Source organism: Haliotis cracherodii, unplaced genomic scaffold (genome assembly GCF_022045235.1).
Source record: "Haliotis cracherodii isolate W230 unplaced genomic scaffold, xgHalCrac1.p SCAF_9, whole genome shotgun sequence".
NCBI lineage: Eukaryota > Metazoa > Mollusca > Gastropoda > Lepetellida > Haliotidae > Haliotis > Haliotis cracherodii.
In genome coordinates, this window is record NW_027266343.1 from 21,417,018 (window position 1) to 21,430,980 (window position 13,963).

The 13,963-nt window shown below is 43.7% G+C and overlaps 2 protein-coding genes across 2 annotated transcripts in view; both read left to right on the forward strand.

Annotated features, from left to right (window-relative positions):
• Positions 1-9,667: 9,667 nt before the first annotated feature.
• The window catches only part of LOC139452959 (uncharacterized), a 39,836-nt gene continuing 35,540 nt past the window's right edge, over positions 9,668-13,963 (forward strand). Inside the window, exon 1 of the mRNA XM_071234584.1 lies at positions 9,668-9,747. The gene's annotated coding sequence lies outside the window, so the exon portion shown is untranslated. The remainder of the gene's footprint in view (positions 9,748-13,963) is intronic.
• LOC139451796 (uncharacterized) lies at positions 10,890-12,806 on the forward strand. The gene is made up of 2 exons (XM_071233100.1): positions 10,890-10,895; positions 12,000-12,806. The coding sequence occupies exons 1-2, from the start codon at positions 10,890-10,892 to the stop codon at positions 12,804-12,806; spliced, it is 813 nt and encodes a 270-aa protein (XP_071089201.1).

A 13,963-nucleotide genomic window follows, 5' to 3' on the forward strand; every position in this document is an offset into this window, starting at 1 on the left:
ACTTAGAAAGTGGTCAAATGTAACAAATGTTACATTTGGGAAAACACTTCCTTATTAAAGTACAAATTCTAGTATTGTTTTGGGTTGAGCATAACATTTGTTACATTTAACTTCTTTCTAAATGACATTGTGTGTTCATAGTTTTCGGTCATGGGAGCCTTGACAATTTATACTTATCTGAGTGGTACACAAAGTACGTGATCTATACTACCAGTTGTCCGACTTTCATTTTTTTGTGGATACCTCGGTGGCTGAGTGTGTTACATCGCTGACTTTGTGTGCTGGCGAGTTGGTGCCTCACTCTGAGAGTGTGGGTTCGAATCCCGGATGGGACTTAACCCGAAAAAGTACTAGAGTTTGCACTTTACTATAAGGAAGTGTTATCCCAAATATGACATCGTTATGCTCAATGTTTTTTCATAACGAATTCATTATCAAAACTCATACCAGGAGACAGAGAGACACGCCCTAGAAGATGGGTTGTGTAACAACTCAATTAACAATGTCAACCCCCATACCATTACACTTCCGCTCATAACCTGACAACTTTGAGTTACGCAAGCGTCGCTTAAACGTTATCCTGGACGTATGTCGCTGGACGTCGGGGCTGGACGTTGTGCCCCTTCAACCGGCTGCGTATGGTTCTGCCACTAATTGGTCTCAACCTAGGACTTTTCCCAGCTGTTGATGTGGCAGTTTGGTATCGATTCCGTAGATGCACCAACCGAATATGGTTGTCTTGTTAACGTGACGTCACACATGGACGACAGGCCTCGGGCAAGTCACGAGTGTTACCCTGCTCTAGATAACGCCTTCAAAGAGATGATGTGGTGCTTCGATGAACATTCCTGTTTGCTGCATACCAACGGCGTAGAGGTTGAGTTTCAGCTAGTCGTGACATTGTGTAAGCGTTATATTAACTAGCAAGTGCAAATTGTCAATCACGGCCTTAATGTCGAGGAGATGTCTTCCTGAATATTTACTGAAAGATGCATCACTCTTATATTTTTCCCCGTTACAAGATATGAACCGTTTTAAATGGTTTTAAAGAAAAAAGGAATGTGTCCTTCACTGAACAACTACACTAACTTTCATAACAATTTTCCCGAAATTATTATACATTACCCTTTTGGACAGCTATAACTGTATCTGGCTTGTAAATTAAGGATTTAAAAAGTATTTCTTAATGTTTTACAAAGTCGGAATTGCTCATAGTAAAAAATACTTTAGTGAAAAAGATAAACTTCTACCAAATACCAAATATTCGGTGACAATGTAGCCTGCCAAGAACCTAGACGTAGGAAGGCAACAGTATATACTGAACCGCAAAAGAAACGTCACTTCATGAAAATAGTTCAAGAAAGTTTCCCGTTGAAATATCATTGGTTGGTTTGTTTGTTTGTTTGTTTGTTGTTTAACGCCGCACTCAGCAATATTCCAGCTATGTGACGGCGGTCTGTAAATAATCGAGTCTGGACCAGACAATCCAGTGATTAATATCATGAGCATCGATCCACGCAATTGGGATCGATGACATGCCTCAACCAAGTCAGCGAGCCTGACCACCCGATCCCGTTAGTCGCCTTTTACGACAAGCATAGTCGCCTTTTACGGCAAGCATGGGTTGCTGAAGATCTATTCTACCCCGGATCTTCAGGGGTCTGAAATATCATTGCATTTTGGGAGGTACAAAATGTCGCCGTGGATACTTGATAGGCAGATTGGTGACACGTGAGTAGTTCATCCCAGGGATTAACAGCTCATTGTAAACATAAACATTATCGTGGACTGAGTACACACCCTGGGTCACAAGGTGAGTTCGCTAACATCCGTTATTTCGTTATACCCATCAATTTTTTATGATAAAATATACAGCAAATGACCGGGACCAAACGAACAGTTCGTTATATCAGTCAGTTGTTCGTTATAAGAGTATTCGTTATAAACGTACTTTATATTATCTCGGGGTTTTTTTACGTTAGCCTGTATCCAAATTTAATGTTTAGATCCAAAAAGTGACACGATCAATGGATATAATGGCCAATACGCAGGTTTAGGACGAATGCATGCTGGCCAGACTGCACGAATGGTTGCCAATGTTTTTAATGTCCACGTGAGAACCATCTTCAGATAACAGCAACGATACCGGGTCACTTGCAGCATGCAGTCTCCCTGAAGCCTGGTTTCTCTGATTCTCCTAAGTCGTGGTATGGCTCTAGTATCCACACAAGAATGTTGGATCCACGTATTGGGAAGCCGTTTATCAGAAAAAGCACAAGGAAAGTGCTCGGGACTTTGTACTATGGTCGTTTGTTAAGCTACGTTAACATCAACTAACCATCTATAACCTACTAATCGCCGGTAGGTCGCTTCCATAAGGATAAAGTACTCGGGAGGTCAACTTCTATTGTGGATGCCAGCTGTAAATGCCTGTAAACGCGCAAGTGGGATACAGTTTGTGTTGAACAGTATTTCAGTTATATTACGGCGTGTAAGCTTGATGTGACAGGAAAGCGCGAAGTGATCCAGGTGTTAGATGTTTACCAGTTTGGAAAAAACACGGGCACGGGTATAGTGTTAATAAACCAAGGATTCTAATCCAAAGAATATGTCACACGAACCCACGATCACACTCTCCTCGGTACAACTACGGGCCATCACCAACACGACACACTGCTTCGTCTTGGCCACAGAAGACCTCGAACCAGGTGCCATACCATGCGAGAGCACCATACCATACCATGGCTGAGGAAGCCATGAATAACATTTTTTTCTTATTGCACATATATACGAATTCACGTCTGTCCGCGTTTCAAACCCCATTCTAAGACTGAATGAACATTCAGGCCCGACGAGTTGTGGAGAAATAAGACAAAACGAGACTCTCTGCAAGGCGAAACATTGAACATCTGAAACTACTTAGGTCTGGCCATCGTCATTATATCAGTTGTACAAAATGCCGAGAGAAACTTTCAGGAATGATTTCCTGACAGTGATTCATTCATCACGGTACCCCAAAAGTATTTTCTAGGAGCCGAAATAATTGTGCATTTGCTGTTAATAATACATTGAAAGGCATCGACCTCCTGTTTAAAAGTTAAGAACTATAACGAATTATGTTACGACATCGTAAATGGACATTTTCTCGTACTTGCGACACAGAAAGCATACAAGGTTTGTTTATACTACTTAGTATAGAATAGGATACGTTCGACAAAACACATTTTGTCTGAGTGAAAATCCTGTGTTCACATACTCACCCGCATATACTATACACTTACCGTTTTCTACTTCAACAACAATGTTTTTTGAGCCGTGTATTTTTTCTACGAAAATGTCTTGGGTGCAATGAGCGTAACCGGGTTCGGATGATGTCATACATGCGTGACGTCAACTAATGTATTGACGTCATCTCGGGCGCGTGATAACGTTCCAACTTGTATTATCCGTTCTTTCTCATGGGCACCAAATTATTTACGGAGGTTGTCTTCACCCTCCGAAATAAAATTTGCTGTCAAAGTGAAGCACTTTCCAGGGATGATAGGTTTTGACGGTGTGATCAGTCGGGGAGAAACCCGTTGACAGGGTTGTAACACTGTTGCCGGAATGTCAGCCTTAGGAATTATATACTTTACTGAAGAATCAACCCGTTTCCACAATACTGTTTGTTTGTTGTTCACTCATCAGCAATACTCCAGTTTGCAAATAATCGAGTCTGAACAAGACAATCCAGTGACTGACATCATGGACACAGAAACACACAATTGTTTGTTTGTTTGTTGTTAACGACGCACTCAGCAATATTCCGTCGGTCTGTATGTAATCCAGTCTGGACCAGAAAATCCAGTGATTGATAATTGGGAGCAGACAAACCATGAGCATCGATCTACGCAATTGGGATACGATGAAATGCCTCAACCAAGTCATTGAGACTGACCACCCGATCCCGTTAGTCGCCTCTTAGAACAAGCATAGTCGCCTTTTACGACAAGCATGGGTTGCTGAAAACCCATTCTAACCCGGATCTTCACGGGTCTCCTAATACGTAATCAGCATGGAAGTTCCATACTTTCACTTATAACGGCTGTGGTTTAGATAGTTCCAAGACGCGAGATTCAGGTGATCTAAAGCGAGCTGACAACGGATGCAGGAGTAACACTCGGGATACATTGCGGTGTATGTGTGTGTGTGTGGTGTACATGTAATGTTTGTGTGCGGTGTATGTGTGATGTTTGTGTGAGGTGTATGTGTGCGTTGTATGCGTGTATGTGTGGTGTACATGAAATGTTTTGGTGCGGTGTATGTGTGATGTTTGTATGTGGTGTATGTATGATGTATGTGTGCGGTGTATGTGTGATGTTTGTATGTGGTGTATGTATGATGTATGTGTGTGGTGTATGTATGATGTATGTATGCGGTGAATGTATGATGTTTGTATGCGGTGTATGTATGATGTTTGTGTGCGGTGTATGTGTGATGTTTGTGTGCAGTGTATGTATGATGTTTGTGTGCGGTGTATGTGTGATGTTTGTGTGCGGTGTATGTGTGATGTATGTATGCGGTGTATGTATGATGTTTGTATGCAGTGTATGTATGATGTATGTATGCGGTGTATGTATGATGTATGTATGCGGTGTATGTATGATGTTTGTGTGCGGTGTATGTATGATGTTTGTATGCGGTGTATGTATGATGTTTGTGTGCGGTGTATGTATGATGTATGTATGCATGTGTATGTATGATGTATGTATGCGGTGTATGTATGATGTATGTGTGCAGTGTATGTATGATGTATGTGTGCGATGTATGTATGATGTATGTATGATGTATGTATGATATATGTATGCGGTGTATGTATGATGTATGTGTGCGGTGTATGTATGATGTATGTGTGCGGTGTATGTATGATGTATGCGTGCGGTGTATGTATGATGTATATGTGCGGTGTATGTATGATGTTTGTATGCGGTGTATGTATGATGTATGTGTGCGGTGTATGTATGATGTATATGTGCGGTGTATGTATGATGTATGTATGCAGTGTATGTATGATGTATGTGTGCGGTGTATGTATGATGTATGTATGCGGTGTATGTGTGATGTATGTATGCGGTGTATGTGTGATGTATGTATGCGGTGTATGTGTGATGTTTGTATGCGGTGTATGTATGATGTATGTGTGTGGTGTATGTATGATGCTTGTATGCAGTGTATGTATGATGTATGTGTGCGGTGTATGTATGATGTTTGTATGTGGTATTCGATGCTAAACCGTGGAGACCATGGTTTACCATGGGCACATTTCAGCTGGGTATGTATGATGTATGTATGCGGTGTATGTATGATGTATGTGTGTGGTGAACGTATGATGTTTGTATGTGGTGTATGTATGATGTATGTATGCGGTGTATGTATGATGTTTGTATGTGGTGTATGTATGATGTATGTATGCGGTGTATGTATGATGTTTGTATGTGGTGTATGTATGATGTATGTATGCGGTGTATGTATGATGTATGTGTGCGGTGTATGTATGATGTTTGTATGCAGTGTATGTATGATGTATGTGTGCGGTGTATGTATGATGTATGTGTGTGGTGTATGTATGATGTATGTGTGTGGTGTATGTATGATGTATGTATGCAGTGTATGTATGATGTTAGCATGCGGTGTATGTATGATGTTTGTATGCGGTGTATGTATGATGTATGTATGCGGTGTATGTATGATGTATGCAGTGTGTGTATGATGTTTGTATGTGGTGTATGTATGATGTATGTATGCGGTGTATGTATGATGTTTGTATGTGGTGTATGTATGATGTATGTATGCGGTGTATGTATGATGTATGTGTGTGGTGTATGTATGATGTTTGTATGCAGTGTATGTATGATGTATGTGTGTGGTGTATGTATGATGTATGTATGCGGTGTATGTATGATGTTAGCATGCGGTGTATGTATGATGTATGTATGCAGTGTATGTATGATGTATGTATGCGGTGTATGTATGATGTATGTATGCAGTGTATGTATGATGTATGTATGCGGTGTATGTATGATGTATGTATGCGGTGTATGTATGATGTATGTATGCAGTGTATGTATGATGTATGTATGCGGTGTATGTATGATGTATGTGTGTGGTGTATGTATGATGTATGTGTGCGGTGTATGTATGATGTATGTGTGTGGTGTATTTGTGATGTATGTGTGTGGTGTACATGTCATGTTTATGTGCGGTGTATATGTGATGTATGTGTGCAGTGTATGTGTGATGTTTGTGTGTGGTGTTTGTGTGATGTTTGTGTGCAGTGTGTGTGTGATGTTTATGTGCGGTGTATGTGTGATGTATGTGTGTGGTGTATGTGTGATGTTTGTTTGCGGTGTATGTGTCATGTATCTGTGTGGTGTATGTGTGATGTTTGTGTGCAGTGTATATGTGATGTATGTGTGCGGTGTATGTGTGATGTTTGTGTGTAGTGTATGTGTGATGTTTGTGTGATCGTATTTGTGATGTTTGTTTGTGTGTGTGTGTGGTGTGTGTGTGGTGTATGTGTGATGTGTGTGTGTGTGTGTGTGTGTGTGTGGTGTATGTGTGATGTTTGTGTTTGGTGTATGTGTGATGTTTGTGTTTGGTGTATGTGTGTGTGCCGTGTATGTGTGATGTTTGTGTGTGGTGTATGTGTGATGTTTGTGTGCGGTGTATGTGTCATGTATCTGTGTGGTGTATGTGTGATGTTTGTGTGCGGTGTATATGTGATGTATGTGTGCGGTGTATGTTTGATGTTTGTGTGTAGTGTATGTGTGATGTTTGTGTGATTGTATGTGTGTGGTTGAACATGTGGTGTATGTGTGATGTGTGTGTGTGTGTGGTGTATGTGTGATGTTTGTGTTTGGTGTATGTGTGATGTTTGTGTTTGGTGTATGTGTGATGTTTGTGTTTGGTGTATGTGTGATGTTTGTGTTTGGTGTATGTGCGTGTGCGGTGTATGTGTGATGTTTGTGTGTGGTGTATGTGTGATGTTTGTGTGCGGTGTATACGTGATGTTTGTGTGTGGTGTATGTGTGATGTGTGTGTGGTATATGTGTGATGTTTGTGTGCGGTGTGTGTGTTATGTTTGTGTGTGATGTATGTGTGAAGTTTGTGTGCGGTGTATGTGTGATGTGTGTGGTGTATGTGTGAAGTTTGTGTGCGGTGTATGTGTGATGTGTGTGGGATGTATGTGTGAAGTTTGGTGTATGTGTGATGTTTGTGTGCGGTGTATGTGTTATGTTTGTGTGCAGTGTATGTGTGATGTGTGTGTGTGGTGTATGTGTGATCTTCGTGTGCAGTGTATGTGTGAAGTTTGGTGTATGTGTGATGTTCGTGTGTAGTGTATGTGTGCAGTTTGGTGTATGTGTGATGTTCGTGTGTGATGTATGTGTGAAATTTGGTGTATGTGTGATGTTTGTGTGCGGTGTATGTGTGAAGTTTGGTGTATGTGTGATGTTCGTGTGTGGTGTATGTGTGAAGTTTGGTGTATGTGTGATGTTTGTGTGCGGTGTATGTGTGATGTGTGTGGGATGTATGTGTGAAGTTTGGTGTATGTGTGATGTTTGTATGCGGTGTATGTGTGATGTGTGTGTGTGGTGTATGTGTGATGTTCGTGTGCGGTGTATGTGTGAAGTTTGGTGTATGTGTGATGTGTGTGTGTGGTGTATGTGTGATGCACACCGTGTGCGGTGTATGTGTGATGTTCTTGTGTGGTGTATGTGTGATGTTCATGTGCGGTATATGTGTGATGTGTGTGTGTGGTGTATGTGTGATGTTCGTGTGTGGTGTATGCGTGATGTATGTATGCGGTGTATGTGTGATGTATGTGTGATGTGTGTGTGTGGTGTATGTGTGATGTTCGTGTGCGAGTTATGTGTGAAGTTTGGTGTATGCGTGATGTGTGTGTGTGGTGTATGTGTGATGCACACCGTGTGCGGTGTATGTGTGATGTTCGTGTGCGGTGTATGTGTGAAGTTTGGTGTATGTGTTATGTGTGTGTGTGGTGTATGTGTGATTTGTGTGTGGTGTATGTGTGATGTTTGTGTATGAGGGGGTGGGGGATTGCTGCCACGTGCTCTCCGCATACTAGTTAATATGTACATCTTAGATCGAAACGGATTTTTTTATGTGATCGAAAACGTAAGATAGGGTAGGTTTAACGGTGTGAAACAGTCAGTTATAGCAATTCCCTGTCAGTCGTGACTTATAGATCTTTCATTTATTGGATTCAGTTTTATAAAAGTTATATGAACAGCTGACTGATATAAGAATACACGCTTGCAACCCGATCTATCTAGCTGCACCAGTAGACTGAGACGTCATACAGTACACCGCATGCATGATGCATATGGTGCGTATTTAGTATTCAGCAGTCCATGGACAAATGCTCTGGGCAGTCAGAACGTGTTTCTGCGCACATTAACTTAATAATGCCAACATTTGACGTTCATCTTTGCAAAAAAGCGTTCACCTATGAAAATTAGTATTATCATTAATATAAGTCTCGTCACTCATGGCATCTACACAACAAACCCATATAAATGTTGTCGCGAACATCCTTATCTTCCTTCCAACATGATGTTTGATGACACAGTGCCCGTGTCAGTGGCAAGTCACAATCGCATGTCTTTGATCGAACGCCCTGACATCACGGAGCTACATAGGCTTGACTAGCTAGGTCCTGTTGACATGCGTCGTTATAGGTATATACGACTGAAAACAAGTTTAAGAACATCCTAATTTAGAAGGCTGTGCGTTACAATACCTACTAGCCATGACAGATTAACTTTATTCATATGAAAAACCCCGAGTATTATCCAAGTGCTTTTGAGTGCCTGTATAATTCTGTACCTGCTGATACACCACCATCCCCGCCAGCCCCTATAACGAAACATCTGTTCATCGACACTGACCATTGCGAGTGTATGTAAGTTACTAAAGAACATATTGGTATACAGTATTTGGCAACATTCGATCAGAAACTATATCACAAAAATGTGTGAGATAAATATAGATGATCGGGTATGCCAAAAGTAAACGTCATGCAATACCGTAACTCATTTTGAGATATAATTTTACAAAGGCAGACAATAAAAAGCGAAAATGCCCAAATCGCAAGCTGTGCCCGTCCTTTTCCAGTAGCTCTAATTACACACATATGAGAAGCGCTGTGACCAAATGATGCTGGCGGAGATGTCGTTGGATAAAAATACACACGATTGAAATCCACACGTATACACGGTGGTCTAATCAGGTGTGAAATCAAAAGTACACACAACACTTTTCTTCCAGTAAGGTGTCAAGTTCTTCGTACAACTTCTAATGTTAAACATCATGCGTGTCCTGTCTGTTACATCACAACAGTAGGGATCACACGTTCCAGCTGGGTTGAATCAGTGCAATGCGAGCTGGTGATTTCAACACCTGGTAAAACTTAATAGCTGCCATAAAGCGCCAGGAAAGTCATTATACAATTGATTACGCGATAACTTATCACGTGTATGGCCGACATCCGCACGGTTTGTGGGGGAGACCTGAGTGTTCTTTGGTCAAAGGGAGACAACTCGCGACTACCTGTGGTTGACAGACGCGACCTACTTTCAACTGTACATTTTTTCTCCTTTGTTGACATTCCCCCTCACTTCTGTCCTAGCTGAAACGAGAGTCAGACCTCAAACTACAGGATCCCCACAAGCAGCACAGCCATGGAAGGTATGTAATTACATTATGTTTCTCTACATTACCTGTAGTTATGTACACCCACCTGGATATAAATAATGTTGACGAGCACCTGATCACACGACTTGTGATCACGGAGTGGTTGTCAGGTTAATCACGGAACCTGTTTGGCAATCAAAAGCGCTCTCTTCCCACGTGCATCTGAGTAACTCCGGGTACGCTCAATTATACATATTCACATTTACATACTTGATATTGATATTTTAACTTGGAAGGAATAGACATGATGATGGTTCTCAACGCCATTGTCTGTGATCGATACATTACCCAAGGCAGAGCTCACCAAAGACTCACGAGCCCACATAACAACAAAACCCGCATCATATGGAAGTGGATCACATTACTGTAATCAGGCGATATACCTACCATGGAGTCCGGGGAATTAAGTCATCGTATCGGCACAGAACGAGGTCACCTCTTGAAAGCAATCACGAGGAAAACAGGAAAATCATTTTCCTTGTGGAATGCACACAGATACCCGACTATGACGTTCACCCAAGCGCGGCGTTTGTGCAACGTGTTTATCTACGTGTGGGGGATGTACTGCACACTGTACTTCGTTTCGAAGTACTTAAATTTTTTTGCCAACGGTATACATGGGCAGTGATTTTCACTCGAGAATGTTACACCAAGTACCTGTGTTCACCCGTCGTATTACACCGAGCTCCGTGAGACAAGTTATCTAGCCCACGTGCTACCCCGTGTGCGGGAGTTCCGGACACTTACAGCTCAATGACGCATGGCGACCCACTGTACCCTGTAAGAAAAGTAAACACGTATACGTGCCACATACTATCTCCACACACTGGTCTATCCCTCGGACTGACGTCCCAAACACGCCCAATCCTATATAGATATATTGTTTGTGTGTGTGTGTGTGTTTGTTTGTTGTATTATATGCCAGCTTTATAAATAATACAATCCAGTAAGTATTATATGAGCACCGATGCACGCAATTGGGATACGATGACATGCATCAACCAAGTCAGCGAGTCTGACCACCGATCCTGTTAGGTCTTACGACAAGCATGGGTTGCTGAAGACCACTTCTAACCAGGATGCACACGTCTAGATATACTGTCGACAGACGATAACGGAACGCTTGACATTCTGATATGGCTGTACGTTCCCGAGGAGACTAAAACTTAAGTCGCTGAATGAAACCTTAATGAAGCTGTTTTCCAGTGTACACAGGATAAATGAGCTCAGAGAATCTCTTTATTGTTGTAGAAAAGGAAGAAAATTAAGAGTAAATCTTGCAGGAGATGTTTCAGATAGTTTTGATTCAGGACCGTCCTGTACTTTCACTAGACACGGTGGTTAAACACGGTATTGTCTGTCAAAGGTTTGCCTCTAAAACACTACAGGTGTATAGGAATGTTCAGTATATATGGACGGATGTCATGGTGACACAGGTGCAGCTTTCAGCGGACACTAGATGGTTTACACGTAATGAGGCCATAAAGATGCCACCTCTGAGGGCAAACTAATGTCAAGCGCCATGTTGTCGGGAGGTCAGCTAAGGACCTCGTGATCCTGTGTTTTCATAATGCACTCATTACTGTTTCATAAACAGAGCCGTGTTCAGACGGGCCAGTCTAGTGGGACGTGTTGTAGGGTGTATTCCGTGGGCGGGTACAGACACTGTGTGTGATGCTGCAGCACTTAACGCTTCAGTGCCGGACTTCTAACACACTTTCACGTCATGTCTTAAGGGATAATTTTTGGTTGGGAGGAAAACGTAAACGTATCTCCCTTAATTTTGCTATAATATGACGCGATACACACCATCTTGCCTATTTAAGCAATTAAAGGTTTGTTTGTTGTTTCACGCCGGATTCGAATCTAGAGCGCACACACTGTGGAGCGAGTGAGATAATGAGTGACGTCCCAGCAGAAATACTCGAGAAACAGATCGGCAAGTAGGTAGGAGAAGCGCCCTGATAATCTCTTGATGAGCACGTGTTTGGCGGCACGCTTAAAGTGAAACCAACTCGTCACTCAAGAAATAGGTTCCATTCTACCTTATGGAATATACGTGATCTGAGGTAGGGTAGCCCAACGAATAGTGATATGCATATGTTGCACTGCCTAGCACTGATAATAGTGTAACTATTAATGTCATATAATGGTCGGCTAGCCTCAAATGTGAGTGCACTACCTAGAGCTGACCCGTGCGTACCTGCCTGTCTGTACCCCAGCTGACCCACCTGTCTGTACCCCAGCGTACCTGCCTGTCTGTACCCCAGCGTACCTGCCTGCCTGTACCCCAGCTGACCCGCCTGTCTGTACCCCAGCTGACCCGCCTGTCTGTACCCCAGCTGACCCGCCTGCCTGTACCCACGCTGACCTGCCTGTCTGTACCCAAGCTGACCTGCCTGTCTGTACCCCAGCTGACCCGCCTGTCTGTACCCCAGCTGACCCGCCTGTCTGTACCCCAGCTGACCCGCCTGTCTGTACCCCAGCTGACCCGCCTGTCTGTACCCCAGCTGACCCGCCTGTCTGTACCCCAGCTGACCCACCTGTCTGTACCCCAGCTGACCCGCCTGTCTGTACCCCAGCTGACCTGCCTGTCTGTACCCCAGCTGACCCGCCTGTCTGTACCCCAGCGTACCTGCCCGTCTGTACCCCAGCTGACCTGCCTGTCTGTACCCCAGCTGACCCGCCTGTCTGTACCCCAGCTGACCTGCCTGTCTGTACCCCAGCTGACCCGCCTGCCTGTACCCCAGCTGACCTGCCTGTCTGTACCCCAGCTGACCCGCCTGTCTGTACCCCAGCTGACCCGCCTGTCTGTACCCCAGCGTACCTGCCCGTCTGTACCCCAGCTGACCTGCCTGTCTGTACCCCAGCTGACCCGCCTGTCTGTACCCCAGCTGACCTGCCTGTCTGTACCCCAGCTGACTCGCCTGCCTGTACCCCAGCTGACCTGCCTGTCTGTACCCCAGCTGACCCGCCTGTCTGTACCCCAGCTGATTCCCTTAAAAAGGGAAAATTATCATTTCAGATATGCTGAACAACAAAAGTTCCTGTGACATTGAATAAGATTCAATGCAAAGTTATGTTTTTTACCAAATCTGAAACAATTTCGGTTTGCAACGGATAAAAGACTCCTGTAAGCGTTCAAATGGTTTAATTTGCCATACTGACTTCAGATAATGCTGACTTCAGAAAAAACCCATGAACATGCCAAAATGTAAGTTCAAATCAATAGCGTGTGTGTCCACCTCTGGTTGCAATGCAAGCAACACATCTTCGTCTCATGGAATGGTCCAGGCGTCGCACAAAGTCCTGTGGGATATCTGTCCATATCTGCTGGAGCATGTTTGGAAGTTCCTGGAGTGTCTGTGGAACACGTGGTTGACGTCAAAGTTGCCGATCTATCTCATCCGACATGTGCTCGATTGGTGAGAGATCAGGGGAGCGAGCCGGCCAGGGGATGACATTGGCGTTGTTTTGTTGAAGAGAATCCTGAACAAGTCGAGCAATATGAGGCCGGGCGTTGTCATGTTAAAAGGTAATGCCTAGGCCATGACGACGCAAAACGGTAGAACAGGGCCGATGATCTCGTCGCGGTAGCGCTGTCCATTGAGATTTCCCGGATCAAACGGGTCCTCTGTCTGTAATCCCAACCCATACCATAACGCTGCCGCCCCCGAACCGATCTTCTTCCATGACACAATGATTGACGTAACGTTCACCTCGACGTCGGTACACTCGAATCCGTCCATTGCTGTGGCTAAGGTGAAAACGAGACTCGTCAGTGAATAGAACTTGTCCCCACTGCATGGCCGTCCAGCGTAGACGCTGTCTACACCACTATGGACGTCCTTGACGATGGTTTCCTGTCAAAATGGGACGTCTGGCGGGTCTTCTGGCGACAATCCCTGACATCTGAGGCGACGACGTACGGTTTGTGAAGATATTCGTCGAAGCCAGGGATGCTTCTTGTATTTACTGTTGCTGGCTGGAATCGATTTCGTAGGTGTGTTGTTCGAATCCAGTTATCTTGTCGATTATTGGTTACGCGTGGCCTGCCACTCCGAGGATGGCCTCTGACTGCATTCGTCTGTTGCCAACGTTGCCATAAACACCAAATGGTGTTTCTGTGGACGTTAAATTGTCTTTCAACATCACGTTGACTCGACCCTGCTTCAAGCATACCAATGGCTCGCAGACGCTCATTTTCGGA